The 17,706-nt window shown below is 34.6% G+C and overlaps 1 protein-coding gene across 3 annotated transcripts in view; it reads left to right on the forward strand.

The window, feature by feature from the left end:
• Positions 1-17,706, forward strand: part of RAB28 (RAB28, member RAS oncogene family) — a 61,719-nt gene that overhangs the window by 42,333 nt on the left and 1,680 nt on the right. For 2 of the 3 annotated variants that reach the window (XM_039551097.1, XM_039551098.1), the window contains exons 5-6: positions 10,473-10,576; positions 13,403-13,480. In XM_039551097.1, coding sequence (XP_039407031.1) covers positions 10,473-10,576; positions 13,403-13,480 — 182 coding nt within the window. Of the gene's footprint in view, positions 1-10,472; positions 10,577-13,402; positions 13,481-15,538; positions 17,257-17,706 lie in introns of all 3 variants that reach the window. The other variant, XR_005601775.1, reaches the window with a different exon arrangement.

Consider the following 17,706-nt stretch of genomic DNA (forward strand, 5'->3'; position numbering starts at 1 on the left):
AGCCCAGCAATTTGTCACTAGTAGCACAGGTAAATCAATTTAAGCATTTATTTGAACTTCCAGTAATCCTGATAAAAATAGTTTCATGTTGAATCAGAGAAGAGTTTCTTTTTTTTCTGTCAGCAAGTCAGAAGCAAGCTATTGCTGTATAATTTATAATTTCATTAAACATACCCTTGTCTAATGCCAGTGTTTTAGTGTGCCTGTGGGGACTGGAATTAATCTTCAGGGTGCTGGGCACTGGCGATTATGGTTTGTGTGAACACAGCTTATTGTGCTATGCTATGCTTTCTCAGCATCATTCAGTAAACATTTTCAACTATGTTCCTGTCCTATGCTGGTCACTGTGCATGCCCAGTGATTTTTATAATTGAATTAATATAGCAAGAAAAGTCCAGCTGGAGTGTGTTCTCCTGTCCTAGGCTTTTTCTCATTTCTCCTTGTCTCTAGGAAATAGCTACTCATAAAGATGTTTGAGTCTAAATTAACACCTTTAACTTAACTTAATAACTTAAATTTCTCATTGGCACAAAGATTAGGAAGCCTGAACACAAGTGTAAAAGAAGATGAAAGATGATTTAGTGCACAAAGCAGTAAATTGATGGTTCAGTGAAAGTCCCTGTGATCTTAGCAAGGCATTAAATTGATCTTTTCATATGTGTTTCATTTTCCATTTGTAAAAACAAGAATGGTATTTGCCTAATTTACTGGGAAGCAAATTAGTCAGCAAATGATCTATTACTAATTGCAAAGGGCTTGTAAATTGGCACTGGGGCCATGTAAGAATCTGACTGACTGGATAAAAAGCAGCAGTGAACAAACTGTCTTCTCTCCAGGAGGAGCTTGTAACCTTAGGATATATTTTTCTGTGGAAAGTAAAAACTAATTAACCAAAGGTTGCAAATTAGAGAACATTAAAGTCTTGTGAGATGATACTTTTGAGAGAGTAGCATTAATTTGCTGAAGCCAGGTTGTTCATTCTCCATACCAGAATGCACAAAAGTGTTTCATGTTTCATTCACAGCCCCACTTGGTTTGTTGCGCTTACCCTAAGGAGGTGTTTCTGTAGGTCTGTACGCTGCAATAAACAGAGATACGTGGTACATTCATCTGTACAGAGGTTTGTGCATGACATCTAAACTCTTTGTGCCTAGATTAATGCCTTCTGAGTTCACTGTCTGCTGCCTTGATAGATCTTCAGTGTACTTAGCCACTAGAGTTGCAGGGTGGGGAGAGGAAAATCAACAATGCCTTTCATCCACATCTCTTGCTTTCTGTGGTCTTATGATAACCTTTTTAAAAAAAAAAAAAAAGGAGTAGTTCCAGTTATGTTTTAATCCTAAAATAATATTCAAGGTGACTCAAATTTGTATTAGTTTAATAATATAATCTTTTCTGAATACTTGTTTCCGAGAATGTCACCATTAGGGGTAGGGATAAGTGGTACAGGTACCTAACAGAAGGGATCAGATTCCAGCTGTCAGTGTAGTCTTAGTCTTTTCAGTCAAATGAGAAATGGTTGCAAGAATTTCTGCCAAGAATTTATTAAAAATGAAAATGGGAAATGTCTAGCTGAGAAAAAAATTATTCTTAGTTTCTCTTTAACTGTCTCTTCAAGCTGTATAAGCCAGTCATCTATCATCCTAGTTTTGAAAAGGAACTTGGGTTTATTGATTTACCTTCATAAGAAATTTTACTTTTGTATGAAAAGATGCCTGCTGTTGTATTTGCAAAACTTAACATCATTTTAAAAATGACCTGCCATCTACCAGACATTAAAAATGCTTGTTATTAAGCAAGAATCGTGTCACACTGTGTCCTCTGCACTTGATGTGCTGAGACGGAGGCATTTGCTTCTGGCTGCTCTTCTTGTTTTCTGTTGAAACCTACTTTAAATCTTGCAAGTGTTAACCTCATTAACCTAAGATGCACAAGAACCACTGTGTTTTAGAGCTTTAGCAAAAATGCTGTAATTGTTTATTGTTTAACAGTATTTGAAAGTCTCATTCAATATGGGATATTTTTATAAAATACTTTCATAAATGCCAATCAGTGAACCTGTCATGGTAAACACATTCTTTTTATTATTTCCCATATTAGAACAAACTGTCAGCCTCATCAATTTGATTTTAATGTGTGAAATATTCTTATTCCAAGAAGCTCAGATTTTGTCTTTGTATGTCATTTTTTGGACAAGAAAGAGGATTCCACATAAGGTTTGTACAAATAAGTGGAGGCTTATATGAGAGGTGTGCATAAAACCAGGTAAACCTCATTCAAAGACATGATGTCTTTTTGTTTTTAAACAGAGGCCTAGGAATTTTCACCTTTCTTTTCCCATATTAGGCATACATTTTCATGTCTTGTATCTGTAGGAATTTGTCTTTTGGAAGGCGCTCAGATCATAGATTTGTCATTTAGAAAGCTGTATTTTTCATTATTGTAATTGAGAAGCATATTTGCTGATATTTCTAATTTTTTTGGAGGAGGAAGTGTTACAGTGTTTTGCGTAAATTACAAGGGGTTTTAAGCTATCTTTTTTTTTTTTTTTTCTTTCTGAAACCAGTAATTTCCTGTTGTATCTGGAAATGTTAAGTGTAGTTTTTTAAGTATTAAAGTGCAGCACCAGCTATTATTCTGCCTTAGCAAGTCTTTTAATACAACATTTGATTTGTTACTATGTCCTCATAGGAAAGCACCAGCAGTAGAGTGTACATGACAGTGAAAAAGTAAACACATGCTTGCAATCAAATTAATGTATTTCATCTGTCTTCAATTAATAACAATCTGTCATGCTATCTATCTGAGAAGCGGCATAAACAGTTTATTTTGTGTTTGGAATAACTTCCTGGAGGTAGTTAATGTGACACATAGTTTGTCTGACATGAGTATAACCAGATCAACACTCTAGATGTTTTCTTGATAACCTAAAAAAATTACTGAGAAAATCTGTACTGGAACTATATTTATATTTCGTTTTGAGCTTCCTTAAATCAGAGTAGGGGCATGGTTTTCAGGACTTCCATGAAAGAGTTTTCTTTTCTTGGCAGTTATACAATTTTAGTGTGAGAAAAAGATTGAAAGTATTAACAGAAAATTAACTATGAAAAGCTGCAGTTTGCACTCTTGACATTTGGGATTGAATATGCGAGAATGTGTGCTGTAGTAATTTAGAAGTACCAAATCAAAACAGATTTTCAAAAAGCTAGCTGATGCACACTCTGGTAGCGCTGCAGACCTGGTACAATTTATTAGCAAATTAATTTATTGTTATTTCTGTATAAATCTGGTTATATTGGATAATAATAACTGGATATTAGGTGGTTCTTTTTTTTATTTACACAGAAAGAACCTTTGTGTCTAGATAGAAAATGAAAGTGCAGTTGCTTGAAGTTCTAAGTAACCTATTGAAATACTCTTTAAAATCTAAGACATAATGAAATAGCTCCATCTTTTAGTGGAAAAGCAGTAGGTTGCTGGTAAGCTGTGCAATAAAAAACTAGGGAAGGATTTTTTTTTGGTTGCCCTTTTTTTTAATTTCACTTTTTTCTTGATGGTAGAATTAGGATTAAAAGTAGGTAATATTGCTTATGGCAGAAGAGGGCTTGAAAGGGGGTTCCTTCTGGCCAGAGCAGTGGGGTATGCTAAGCTATTCTCTGTTGACATGCTATGGAATAGAAGTCTGATAAACTGGGAAGTAAATAATGTTGCCTAGAATGTTGCTCGATGTTCAGCTTGATTTATGGTTTATTTTTTAGAATAGTGGATATTTGGTACCTCTTGGAAAAATCCCTCTTTTAATTCCCTTTTTCATACATGTTTGCTTATGCATGGAGGAAGCAGAACTGTCATGTTCTGGAATTAAACTGACTGTACTTGTTGAGCAGCATGTACTGCATGAAGATAATGCTGTTTAACAGTATTGTCCTCAGTCTACTATGTTTTCAGGTGCTCAAGCTAGCTTTGTTCTTAAGAAATCAGTCAGAAATTATACCAAAAAATAGGATGAAAAAGACATTGTCGTATACAGACCCCTTTTTTTATGACCCTGGAGTATTTTCAGAAGAGAAAATGTGTACATAATTTTAAGCACATGTAAATCAAATTAATAAATTATTAAAGCATTTTACTTGTCATGTCTGTGTGGGCTAATCGTGATAGCTCATTATTTAAACATTATGTAATTGTATACCTTGTGTGCACAGCTGCAAATACTTTGCAGAAAGATTTGTATTTCATTTTTCACAGCATACTATAAAAGAATATATTTTTGTGTGGTACCGTAGATTAATAAAGATGTTTACTCATAACTTTAAAACTACCCTAAATTATATTGAAATATGAAATAGCTATAATATGTAAGATAACTAAAAAACTAGAGAGTTGTAACTTCATTTATGTGTTACTACTAGTTTTAATGGAAAATACTGTTGTCAATTAAAAAAAAGTTCATTTTAAAGAGAACTGCCCCTTTGCAATGGAATCCTTTGCAGTTTTTACAATTCAAGGTCTGGAAGCGGAAGATGGTCAGATTTGGGTGGAGAGGCATTCCTTTACTGAAACTCTGAACTATCTCTTTCATGTTTCTTTCCCTACACGTGGTTTAGAAAGTGGATAAGTTATCACTGGTATAATCACTGAAAACAGCTTACAGTTTGCAAACGTAATCTCACGATCCAGGAGAAAGGCCAACAAATTATTAAACAGTCGGACTTGTTTCACATGCATTATACTCAGTTGTCCATACTATCCTCAGCAAGTACTGTCACTAGTTTCTCAGCTGCTTGGAAGTAGCTGTACAAGTTACCTGCTTGTGTTTCTTCCAGAATTACCTGAAAAATTCATGCAAAATGGATGTTTTCCTACTTAAAAAACCCCTGTAGTTTTCCACGGAGCTCTTCTCCAGTAATGTTATGAAAGAAGAGACTGGCAGTCCTATCTCCTTTTCCTGTGGGAAAGGGAGATAAATAAAATGAGTAGCAGCCTTTACATTCTGCACAAATGATGTTCTGTTGTCTTTTTAGAGTATATGCAGTTACTTGCTTATATGGTTTTAAAACCAGGATATTTGTCATTCTTCTGACTGATGATATATATTTTAAAGTACTTCCTGGCTTTGTGTTTGTACCAACTGTATTGGGTAAACTGTTACATGTATTTTATTATTGCCTTAATTTTAAGACAATACAGTTCTGGGATTTGATATCACACTTTATTCCTCGCAGCAAACTCGGGTGAGCTAATTATATTGGTCCTAGCTCCTGGATTTCAGAGAAGCAGGTGAGTTAAAGTAGTGTTTAATGGTGTAGTGGAATGGAAATGACCATCTGTGCATGGTGGTGCTGTGTGGCTCATTGCAGGCCATTTTTTAACTTATGGAATGATGCAAATATCTAAATAGTGGAAGAGAAACAATTTTGACATTAACTTATTTACCATTAGTGGTTTCAGAGTCTCAAGTCAAAAGCAGCAGAACTATTCAATCAAGATGGAATTGCTGTTGAATGTCTGGGTGTGGGTAGATGGTAAAGCACCCAGTTGTGTTTTATCTGGTACTTTTTAAGGTTTTTCTATTCCCTTGCTACAGTGCAATAAACTAAAATTTCAGTGACTTACTCTCAATTTCTCAAGTAAATTCATATAGAGTTTTGACTTTGAAGAACAATTTATGCTGTCTCAAGTGTTTCCTCACAACTTTTTAATCATAGGATAGATATCTAGCCTTACAGGATTTAAAACTATGGTTTCCTTTTCCATTTTGATTTAGCATTGTCCATGAGATTTTCACTGCAAGTAATTGATGTATAATAGCAATTTGAAGGGTACTTAGTGAAAATTCTTTTATAAATCACCTGAAGATGTAACCTAATCTAATCTCTCTGGTTATAACTTAAAATTACTATTTTGTCCTTCTCTTTTTTGAAACGTCACTTGCTCTCCACAGAGATGGCCATGGTGGTGTTTATGTCTTTTCCCTTACCTAAGTTCTGCAGTGTTGTTGTTCTTACCTGTTTTTTTCTTTTTTGCTGTGCTGGTTTTGGCTGGGAGAGAGTTGGTTTTCTTCCAAGAAGTCTTCAGGATAGCTTCAGGAATGCCTTAGAGGGAGTATCCTTGGGATTTCTGTGGGAGTTTGATACTTCTCTCCTAGATTCTGTTTTCTCTTTTCACCTTACTAGATCTCTGTTTAGTCTCACCTATAAATCAAAACGGAACTCCCTGGAATTCATGAGAAGCAAGCATACTTCTTAGTAAGTCTTACCTACTTTTGCTACAGCAGTTGATCTATGCTGGCTCAATCTTTGAGGGGAGATTTTCACTTGGATCTGTTTGCCTTGCTGAGGGTTATGTCTGAATTCCTGAAGTTTCTAATCTGTTTTTTTTGTGTCGGTGTCTTTATGGGATACTTGTACATACCGATGTATATCAACCTGTTAGTTATGGAACAGCAGTTTATCTTGCTATGTGTAATTGAAATGGTTCTTCATAGTAGACAATCTTAAAGATGAATGTTTAGTCTTATTTTAGAGAATCAACAAGATGGGCTCTTGAGAGGATAAGCAAGACGACAATAATTTTTGGAGACTATCTGGCAGCCATGTATTTTTTGTAGTTGTTGCTTGAGGCTTTTAGTGTGTATTTCAGGCATAAAAATGAGCAAAACCGCAAACAGCCTATATTGTGAATGCCTTTTCTTTGAAATGGACTTTGAATATACTTTGGAAGCTGATGAGCCTCCTTTTTCTGTCCTCATCAGGCTAGCCAGGGGAGCAATACTATGACCTATATCTCTCTTTCTTTCCCCCATTGCTCCTGATGTTCCTCTGCTTCTCCTGATACAAGTTTTCATATACTTATATTTAAGTGTTCAATTTAATGCAAGTATGGTCATTCCATTCTAGCCAAGGAATTAGCAATGTACTCTTTTGACATTTTAACTATTGCTTTGGTAATTTATACTTTTAACTGCCCTTTCTGCCTGTTGAACCCATTTTTAAGATGTATAGAATTTTTGAAATGATACATCAAAGAAATACCCTCATGGCCTTCTCCAAAGTTTACACATCTTGGGCTTGCTTTAGCTTTTCATGATCCAAAAACATACTTTAATGTAGATAGGAGAGTTTGTATTCAGGCTCTTGACCAAAAGTACTGGTTTGTAACATTTGTGTGCTGTAGAGAGTCACTGTTTGCAAATAGTTAAATTTCTTTCTACTTTTCTAACTTGTGTCCTATGTCCTTTTGTCTCCTTTATACATCCCACTGTGAATCTCTAGCCATCAGCTTATATTCTACTTGGTAAAAATGAAGCTATTAATTTTGCCCTGCTGTTACCCTCTTTCTCATTCCCTAAAGATGAGGAGGATGACTGTACCATCTGGCACGTAAACGTCACTTTGGGCCTTTCTCTAAATGTTTGTGTTTGATGTGTGGCCAAATTTTCGGATTCCTTCTTTGAGACCTTTGTTAGATGTGGCATATCATAGCCATTGACACAGTTAAAATGTTCTCATTTTGTATCTTAATTTCAGTAATTCCTTTTTCTTGGCCATTGCTATGTTATCTAGTCATTTAGAATATTCTTCAAGATCATTTTCCTGGTTTATAAAATCAAACTGTATTTATGTATCTTATTCACTTTCTTTCTATCCAAAACTTATTTGTCTTTGCCATTAAACTTTTCATGGCTTAAGTGCATTCTTGTATCATCCTTCATCCCAAGATACCTATTCCTGCTGTTAATTGGCTCATCGTATGAGTCCACATTGGCCAGCTGTTAGTTTTCTTTCTATAAAGTCCCTGCATTCCTTATAAACATCTTTTTTAGAAAATCCTTTTTCTCCTCCAAAGCTCTCCTTAAAGTCTTTTTGCTGTGATGTCTAAATAAAAGCTGGGCAAGACTTATCTCCCGGTGTGCTAAGAATTCTGCCTGTTGAGCTGACCAATGTCAGATGTTAAAGAAAAAGGACTGGAGGGTAACTATTCACTGTCTTTAGCTGATCTTCAGTAACTCTGTGATTATGCCCTTGGCCTGTGGGCAATGCAAAGGAATTGGACTTAGGATCATTGCCCTTCATTGACTTCAGACTGCAGTTTTGGGTAGTTAAATATTTATTAACACTTGAAACTCTTTTCTTGTACTAAAACCATGCCCTTTTTCACCAAGAGCTAATGTAACATGAATTAACCTGGCATTTTCTGTGGGCTTTGAATGTGTACATGGACAGTCACCTGGCAGTTCCCTGGCATGACAGTGACTGTACAGTTCAGAGCAGACAGCCTGACATTCAGGAGGTGGAAAGTGACTTGTGACCAGGGAAAAGGGCTGAGAAGTACACAAAGTTTGAAAACATAATTACACCTTGATTTTTTACTTTCAGTCTGTTTGTTTCTATGATCTCATGTGCTTTAATTTCTCCTCTGTAGTAAAGTATGTACTCCACTAACTGTGTATTATTATTGATGTTTCTTCATAGAAAATAAGAGGCATTTGAGGATATGGTTTCCAATATGTCAGTGGCATTTTCTTCCTGGAAATTCATCAATTTTAGCCTGTTATTTTCTTTGTAAACTCTCTATTCTTTCCTTCCTGGGAAAGAGAGTTTGAGAGAGATTGTAACTAGTGAATGTGCCTTTATGTATTTATGTAAACATGTCATGGTATTTTAAAGGAATATAGTGTACATACTGTCTATCTATTTATCTATTTGTATCATAACTGTGTGTAGGTTTTTGGAGTTCAGGTACAGTCAGAGAAATACGAGTGAAATCTGGAGGTGGGGTTAAAGTTCCTGTAAAAGGTCATGAAATGAAAATAAAAAAAAAAATGTTTTTATTTTTCCCCAAAGAGTAATCTCACTGTTCTGTTTTCCAGGCTGCACTTAAAGCTAATATGTGAAGCATAAAAATAATAGTTAATAATGAAATGTTTTAGGCAGTATGCTGTATTTTATTCTTAAAGACATTTCAAAAGAGTCTATCTTTTATCTTGGCATTTTTCAGAGAAAAAAATTAAATGCATGAGTTTTTAGCAAAATTTTTATTGACTTCAGGCTTTATTTTATTAAATGTATTTGTTATTCCATTTTTTAATGAAACTTTATTATATAGTGGACATTTAGTATTATGGAAAATCTGTACTAGAAACGTTAGTGTTAATAGCTTAGTATTTTAGTCCTTCACAAATTAATGCTTGTGGTAACTGGATGATTTTAGGCCTGTTCTTACAAACAAGGCCTTACTGATGTGCAAGGAACAGTAATATGTGTCAAAACCTCCACATTAACCAAGGTAAGCAGTATAAATGGGGTGTAGGAATCCCCTGTTAGACTAAAAATCTCCAAGAGAAAATCTCCAGAGCCTACAAATTAAAGACCTCCAATATCATTTAAAAATAAAGCCTTTTATGTAGTAGTAGAGCATTTTTTCAGCTGATAATCAAATGACACTATTATGCAGGCTTACTAGATTTGCAAATTTACAAGTTTTTACAAGTCAGTTGGGTCCCTTCCTCAGGAAATCAGTTGAAGTTTTTTTTCCTGTATTGACTCAAAGAGCCTGGTTGTCCTTAAATCCTTCTGAATATATTTGCCTTATAATTTGACTGCATTGAGTCAACACCCTTATAGGAACCGTAATGCAATAAAAAAAAGAGAAACTGTTCAATATAGTTTCCAATTACCTTAGGATCAGATTGGAGAGACTGGAATGTACACAATAAAACCTGCACAAGACTTGAGTTCTGTGAGATTTTGGAAGCAACCACTGCTTTGCAACATAAAATACCATTTGAAAGCTTTACTCTGCTTCCAGTGGTTGTAAAGTGATAAAAATGAAAATATGTGTGTGTCTTGAAATGTGCATTTTTCTTTTAAAAATTTTCTGAACCACACCTTTGTGGAATTGAAAGCCTCATATGTAAGTAACTAAGCATCACTGCTCTTACTCGGTTTTTTATTATAGTGAATGTTTTTGCTTTGCCATGTTCTGCAGTAAAATTCTTTATAACTTATTTACATTTTTACTTAAGAAAAATATGTGAATTTAGATGTGCTTGGTGAATTTATTTTGTAAAAGTCTTCAGGTTACACTGGAATCCCCAATATGCATCTTGCTTGCAAACAGAATATGGAATATTAGTTCTGTCTTGTTTTTGTATGTAGCTAGCAGTAGAGTTATTACAAACTCTATTTGAGTGTATCCAGAAATAAATTTGTGCTTTGAGATACGAATTTGTTGCATGGGACCATAAAATTTTAATTGTGGTTTCATTTTAGTTTTGCAAATAAAATTAGTCTGAGGTAATTCATTGCTTTTATTTTAGCAAATGATTATAGAGAGCAAGAAACTTGCATTTGTATACCGCTATAAAGGAAAGTATTACATCTGATGTGTTTTCAATGAATAATTTCTAAGCTGGGTAAAAAAAATGGGCTCTAGTGTAATAATTTTTCATTTCTTCAACTTATTTTTAGTTGACTTGGAGCACATGCGCACAGTGAAAGCTGACAAGCACCAGCGATTTTGTCAGGAAAACAATTTCAGTAGCCATTTTGTGTCAGCCAAGACAGGAGATTCTGTAAGTAAGAAAAAAACCAAACTTGTAGATGTCTGTTGTTTTTTTTCAAGATGCAGCAGTTTTGTTATACTTCACATAACAAACCATTGAGAACTCGGAGTGCTGCAGGCCCCTTTTTTGCCTCCCTTAGTTGCATGAAAAGTAGATCTTTGTATGAGTGCATATTATTGTTATTAAATTACAGTGGTTTCTCATCTGATTTTCAGTTTGAGGTACAGATTTTAATGGAAATGGTGTGGCTTATACATCAGCATGAGAACTGAGACCAGCTAAATCTCTGTTTGCTGTCAGCCTGTAGTTAAATATTTATTTCTTCCTTCCAGGTGGAGTCCCATCTATAGACCATCAATATAGAAATTTCCAACAATTGGTAAATAATGTGACAAGACCCTGTTGCAATAAAAGTTTTTAATATGAGTCCTGAGCCATGAGAGACATTGCCTCTGCAGGTCCATTGAAATTTGAACATTCTGGCATTTGTAGCAGATGCTTTGCAGAGTGCATTTTTGAACAGTCTTTTGACTCTGAGCTAACTGGGTTATTTGTTTTAGTTGGAAGTGTATGAAAGAAAAGGTTCTTTTTAGTTGACACTACCAGTCAAATTAAATCATATTGTATTGTTTTGCTGGATTTCTGTCACATGCCTAATGAGTTTGTCATTGCCATAAAAGTCTTGTATCTGTCTCCTTAGTATTATTGTTGACATGAAAGTTTACTTTATTTTTATGTTATTGAACAGCAAGACCTTGTTCAAGTACAGGGAAGTATAGTCCACAAAAGGAATCACTTGTTAAGGTCTTTGATTAAAATTGTGCAGTGAACTGCCTAATTTTGTAAGATAATAGTTTTTTTCTGTAAAGTCTAACAATACTGCTGTTACAAATGCGGTGAGTCCTGATTCTCTTTATAGTTTGTGTTAAATCCCTGGCATATTTTTTTGTTTAAAGTGTGAAAATACAGGCTTTTTATGTTAGAAACAGAAGAAAAAAATCATAATACTGCAGTTAATAAAATGTGCATCTGATAAAATGTATTCTTTTCTCAAGGAGACCACCAAAATCAGTTCATTTCATAATTGATACATTTATCATTGCTAATTATGACAGAATCTTTATTGCAGCTTTTAAATTAAGTCATTAATTACATCAGCATTCCACTATATATACTGATTTTACTTTTCATAGCTAACTGTTTAAAAACAAAATTAAATCTGAACATACCTAGAAAACATTAACCGGAAATCTTTGCCTAAATATCTACTAAAAAAAGAAGTAGTTTCAGTAGTTCATTTTGAATTTCAGTATAAATTTGAATTAGCCCTTTCACTGTTGCTGCACACTCATCTTTCAAAATCTTCATGTACTTTGGTAGTTGTGCAGGAAAGATGGAGTGTTTATCCTAGACAGTGATTTAAGAAGAGGGCATCCATTGCAACTGTGAATATAGACCACAGGATTCTTACTCAGTTAAATGATTTGTTTTGTTTACATCAGATCTTTTCAACAGACTTGTTTGCAGAAGATGATTTTGTGTACATAGAAAATTCTGAAAGTCTCCTCGGGAGAAAAATTTTCATGGAAGATTTTTATAACTAACTGTGTTACTGTCCATCAGATCACATAACTGAAGCATTGCACTTGTGCTTGATGCTTTTTGCACAGAGTGTCCTCAGGGCAGGTGATGTAGCTCAGAGCACCTGAGAGCTTGGTGTAGGTTAAACTAGGTTTCTGGGCCTCAGAATCTCTGTTGAGTAAGTCCTTTCTTGTTGTGTAGATGTTGGTAGAACAGACCAGTACTAGACCAAGGAATTGAGAGAAAGAGCAATTGTTTTGGAAACTACCGCACTTTGTTGGTTGAGCCACTAATTTATTTCTGCTTTCCATCTCAGGTGGAAGAAGAGATTGTGTAAATGGTATTTTTCTGAATTTTCACTGAAAATGACTGAGAGCATGTACATAGATCTTGTTTTTTGGGGGTGGCAGCTACATGATGAAAACCAATGTTTGTTAGTAATTTAGACTGTGAGTGAACTCAGACAAACCGCCCTGCAGATAAAATACAACATGTAGCCTGGCAATACAGTGTTCAGCAGCAGTGTACACTTAAATCTGCTCCTCTTGAACATCTGTCATGTTCTTTAATCACATTTAAAATGCAGTTTTACCTAAACAGTAAGGTAAGTGGATTGTCTTGAGATAAATTAAAGGAATTATTTAAGACAGCACTGCCACCCAGTATTATGTGTAAAACCATGTCCGAAGTCTAACTGCCAGGCTGCTGCTGCAGGCTGTACAACATCTTGCTTGTTCCTAGATACTTCTATTCAGGATATGTTTTGTAAGATTCTTCAGAACTCTTTCATATTGCTATTTTTTGAACATGTGTAGCAGAGATTTTGGTGATGTCGATGCACAGTTCTGTTGTTCTCAGTTTTGGAAACCTACATCTCTTACTTCACAATACACTGATAATATATTTTTGTGCTAAACATTAGTGAATACCCATATTCATATTTTATAGCACCAAGAGTAGTATTTGAGAGGTGCGTTGTGTAAAAGCTTGTTTAAACTTAGGTCTCTGGAGGCAGAGTAGAAGTGTTGCTTAACAATCCAGCATACTGTTCATTCCTTGTACCACTGTTGAGTTATTTTCCCAAAATTTTAAACAAAATTGAAAGTACCAGATGAGGTTATTTTAAGATCTGTTTTGCACAGGTCATAATCTTGTATATCATTGTTTACAGTTCAAGAATGGTTTGATATATTTGAAAGAACCTCAAGGACGTCTGTTTTTAATCATTTAAATGCAATTTTTTTTTTTCCATAGGTCTTCCTATGTTTTCAGAGAATTGCTGCTGACATACTCGGCATCAAATTAAACAAAGCAGAATTGGAACAATCACAGGTGATTTTCCACAAATACATGGGTGTTTTTAGTATTTTATTTAGTATTAAAAGTTATCTTGTTGCAGATTTATAATTTTTCTTTAAATCAATGTTCATTTATTTTTCTGAAGATAATTATTTAATTTCACAACAGCTTTTTAAAAATATAATAATTTCTTATTTATCCATCATGATCAACTCTCTGAAACAAGAAAAAACATGTTCAAAAATGAAGAAAAACTTTAGTTCTAAGGATGTTTGTTTAAAAATAGCGCTTAAAATGAGTTTAAAAATTAAATATGTATGCATATACAGGTAGCAAGGAAGATATTAATGATAATATATGCATGGGTTTAAACTGAAAAATTTTTCTACAACCCAGTTTTCAGAAACCTCAGAAAAAGAAGATTATACTACTGAGGCAACCCTGTGTAATGACATTTGAGATTATAATTATTTAAATTTACTTAGTGAACCCAAATGTTGCTATTCTAGAGGTGTAATATCCTGGAACTGCTTTTCCCTACCAGTGTTGAACAAGTACCCTAAAATAAGTCAATGAGTTTATTTAAAATAAATGGTAAAACATTTCTTATGTACAGCTTGGTCTCCTGCTTTTTGAAATATACAATAAATATGTAATTTCTGAAAGTGCTTTGCCACAGCAGTGTTTGCAATCTGTGTTGAAGTGGTTAACTAGAAAACTGTATTGCAAACAGTAAAACTGTAAAATATACTTACAGAGCATACTTAACAAGCAGAGTAGTTTCAAAAAGCTGTAATTTACAGGCAGAGAAATACTAAGTGTGTCTTTTCAATGTTCTTTTACTACTAAGGTACCATCCATCTATTACTCTGAGCTTTGTGATTATTTGCATATAAATAATTGAGCACATAGAGTTCTTGAATTTTCCTTTGGTTGTTTGGCTAGCACTGGAATATCAGTCCTAGACCTCTCTATGCTGTGAGTGGTGTTCCATACCTCAGGTGTAAGACTGTAGAAAGGTGTGCAAATACCTTAAATTTAAAAGAGACTGATAATAGGTTTATATGGGAAATTGTGTCATTCTAAGGAGAGTGTCTGTTTTTAGGTTGTTACTTTAGAGTAGGAACCTCCACATAGCCCCAACTCAAGAATACATAACTTTCTGTGTCAAAATGATATCAGGTTTAAGTAGGCTTCCTTGAAATTTTTAGGCATTGAGTATTCTAGCTATTGGGCTATAAAATTAGATTGGTGGATAGATGGATGCTGGATAAATGCTATAAATAATCCAGTAAAAACAATAATGTGACTCATCCCTAAAGTATACAAGTGTTGACTTGGATTTAATCTTTAAATAAGGAGTAAAAGCCACTGTAGTTTTTACAAATATGCACTACTTACACACTGCATGATATATTTGAGTTTTCCATATTTTGTGTAATGTGAGATTTCCTCATTTTGAAAACAGCGAAGGTTGTTGCTTGAATCTGTTTGTCAGAGAACATCAGATATGTTCATTCCATCTAGCTGGTAACAAAGTATAAGATTAAATACTGAACTTGTGTAAGATGCCAACAGTCAAATGCTATACGTGTATTTTTTTTATTGTCTAGTATTGAGAATATGCTTTAAAATTATTTCTAGCACTCGATTTTATGCCTGAAGATCTTATCTTTTGTGTTTAGAGTCAGTTATAATTGTCACAGTCTAGGAAGATCTTAGCAGTGACTCATAGGTGGATAGAAATAAGTAGTAAGAATCCCAAACACATTATTTTAACTTGTGTGAATTTGTGGCGTTTGGCTCATGACTTTTAAACTTTGATGACTGGCAGAACTGCAGAAGCTCTTGTGGAAAGTATTTGAGGTTCTCAGCTGCCTTCAAATTAGCAGCACAACTTCTGTTAATTAACTGCAAGAACAAGCCTTAGAAATTGAATTATATTTACTCTGCATTGTTTTAGAAAACAGCTGCAGCAGTTTAAGATATTAATGCAGCCCAAGCTATTTGCTACTGCCCTTTTGTTGGAATGTGTTGCTCTCACATCAGAATCAGAAAATGGAAGGTGATCATGTGCTTTGGCCACATCAGGGTGAAGTTGAGCAGCTTAATTTAAACTGCTGCTGAAAGTTGTTTTAAAGAGAAGCTGCCAGACTTTGTGCTGAAGTGGATGAGGTGCAAGTACACGTTACATTCCACCAGCTCTCCTTTGGCAGCAGTGATCTCCACCAGAGGAATAGGACAGACATTTGGGGGTGGTAAGTTTTTAAACTATCTCAGCTAGAGCGACTAAACCTTGTCTGTTCACATGCTGAGATGACTGTTAATCAAACCTTTATTTGGACAAAACTGTGGTGAAACAAAGAACTAGATTACTCTTCATGCGTGACTGGAAAGTAGAGCATGTTTTTTGAAATGGAACAGTTCCAAAATCAAAAAATTGCCGATTCTGACTTAATTTTAGTCCTCAAAATACTCTCCCTTTTAAATTGCAAGGGTCTGATGAAATTTGAGGAAATAGCTCCTTTACTAATCAAATGTTTTTCTTTCTGTATTTTTTACTTTCAACCGTAGTGTAAAAACTGCATGGGGTACAGCTTTGTTCCTTGGCATTGGCAAGAGCTAGCATTTTTGTAAGTGATGTGTAGTTTTCTCTCTAACTAAACGCCAGTTCAGCAGACCAGTGTGTGTGCGCCAGCTTTGTACAATAAAATGTTTGGCAGATAAGTCAGATCTTGAATACAGAACACCTGGACCAAGAAAGGTTATTTCTCATTATTGACAGTGACTTGAACCATGGCAATGATAACACTTGACATAGAATCTGATGCAGAGGCCCAAGTTTTTAATTACCATGAACTTAATAAAAGAAATGTTGCAATGATATTTTTTTACTCCTATTTGGATGAAATTCCATTAGAAAATGGAAGTAATTTATGATCGTCAGTTTTTTGCTACAGTGTACCTAAGCATAGGTCACTAACCTGCCTGTGTTTACAGGATGGGATTTAGACCAATGTTTGAGAAACAATTAATTGCTTACTGATTGCAAGACTTTTTTTTTTTTTTTGCCCCTTAGCTCTAGTCAAAAGATTGGTATGAAGAAACTAGGTCCTGTGAGGTCAGATAACGCTGTTTAATGCTAAAACTCCTACTACTGCCCTACATGGAATTTGGCAACCTTTCTCTTGATAACATCAGGCCAGGAGTCCAGTGAATCATGAGTGTTGTCCACTAGATAAGATAATATGAATGTGATCCATTAAACTCAAGAAGAGTACTTCAGCAGCTAATAAATCCAGGTCCTTTACCAGCCTATTCAATTATCGTTGCTTGCTTGACATACAGGTTTTATTTACAGAGGTAATCTTTTAACATATTCTGTTTATATATTCCTAATCCAGTTTATATATTGTTTCCTTTAAAATGATAGAATTTAATTCTTTATTAATTCTTTTTAACCTTGAAAATGTATTGTAGGAAAGTTGAAGTATTTAAGAAAAAAATATTAAACTGGTTTAGGGTATCTTTCATAGCAGACTTACCTCCTCTGCTGCTTCTTTGCTGAAATTGTTCCATGAGTTTTACTTCCTTTGCATGAACCTTCTATCGACCTTTTATTAATAAGGAGAACCCTGTATCCCTTACCTATATTAATAATGAGAAAACTTTTTAACAGTCTTGTTTGTTTGTCTTTAGGGGAAAAATGGGAACCTTTTATTTTTAAAAGAAGCAAAGAAAAATCAAAACTTGCAGCATTTTGATGTGAGGTTGTTAATTTGGTCACTGCTTTTGGATTATATATTTAGGTATAGTGTGATAGTTATGTAATGGGAAAGATGCATGCGTACAGCTAATGCATTTGTTACAGGCTGATAATGTAGTATTTAATATTTAAGTATCTTTGACTTAAAGGAGGAATAGGCCATTGTCATCTTTTCTTCCACTGAATTCCCTGCCTTTTTATTCTGTCCCTTCTCTAGCTTTAATACACTTTTGCTGATTGCATGTATGAGCCTTTCACTTTGGTGCTTTGAAAGGGCATGTCCTGGAAGAAGCTCGAGAAGCAGCCCTGGTGCTGCTTTCAGCCAGACATGTTGCTCTTGTATCAGCCTAAGGCCTGAAAATGCACTTTCATTTTGCTTCTGCATAATCTTGTGTTATCCATTCATTCTTTTCAACTGATTAATCTCTCCATTGTTTTCCTTCTCTTTTCTTTTTACATTCTTCTCCTTGCCCTCTATCCATCATGTTGATAC

Source organism: Corvus cornix, chromosome 4, assembly GCF_000738735.6.
Source record: "Corvus cornix cornix isolate S_Up_H32 chromosome 4, ASM73873v5, whole genome shotgun sequence".
In the NCBI taxonomy this organism is placed as follows: domain Eukaryota; kingdom Metazoa; phylum Chordata; class Aves; order Passeriformes; family Corvidae; genus Corvus; species Corvus cornix.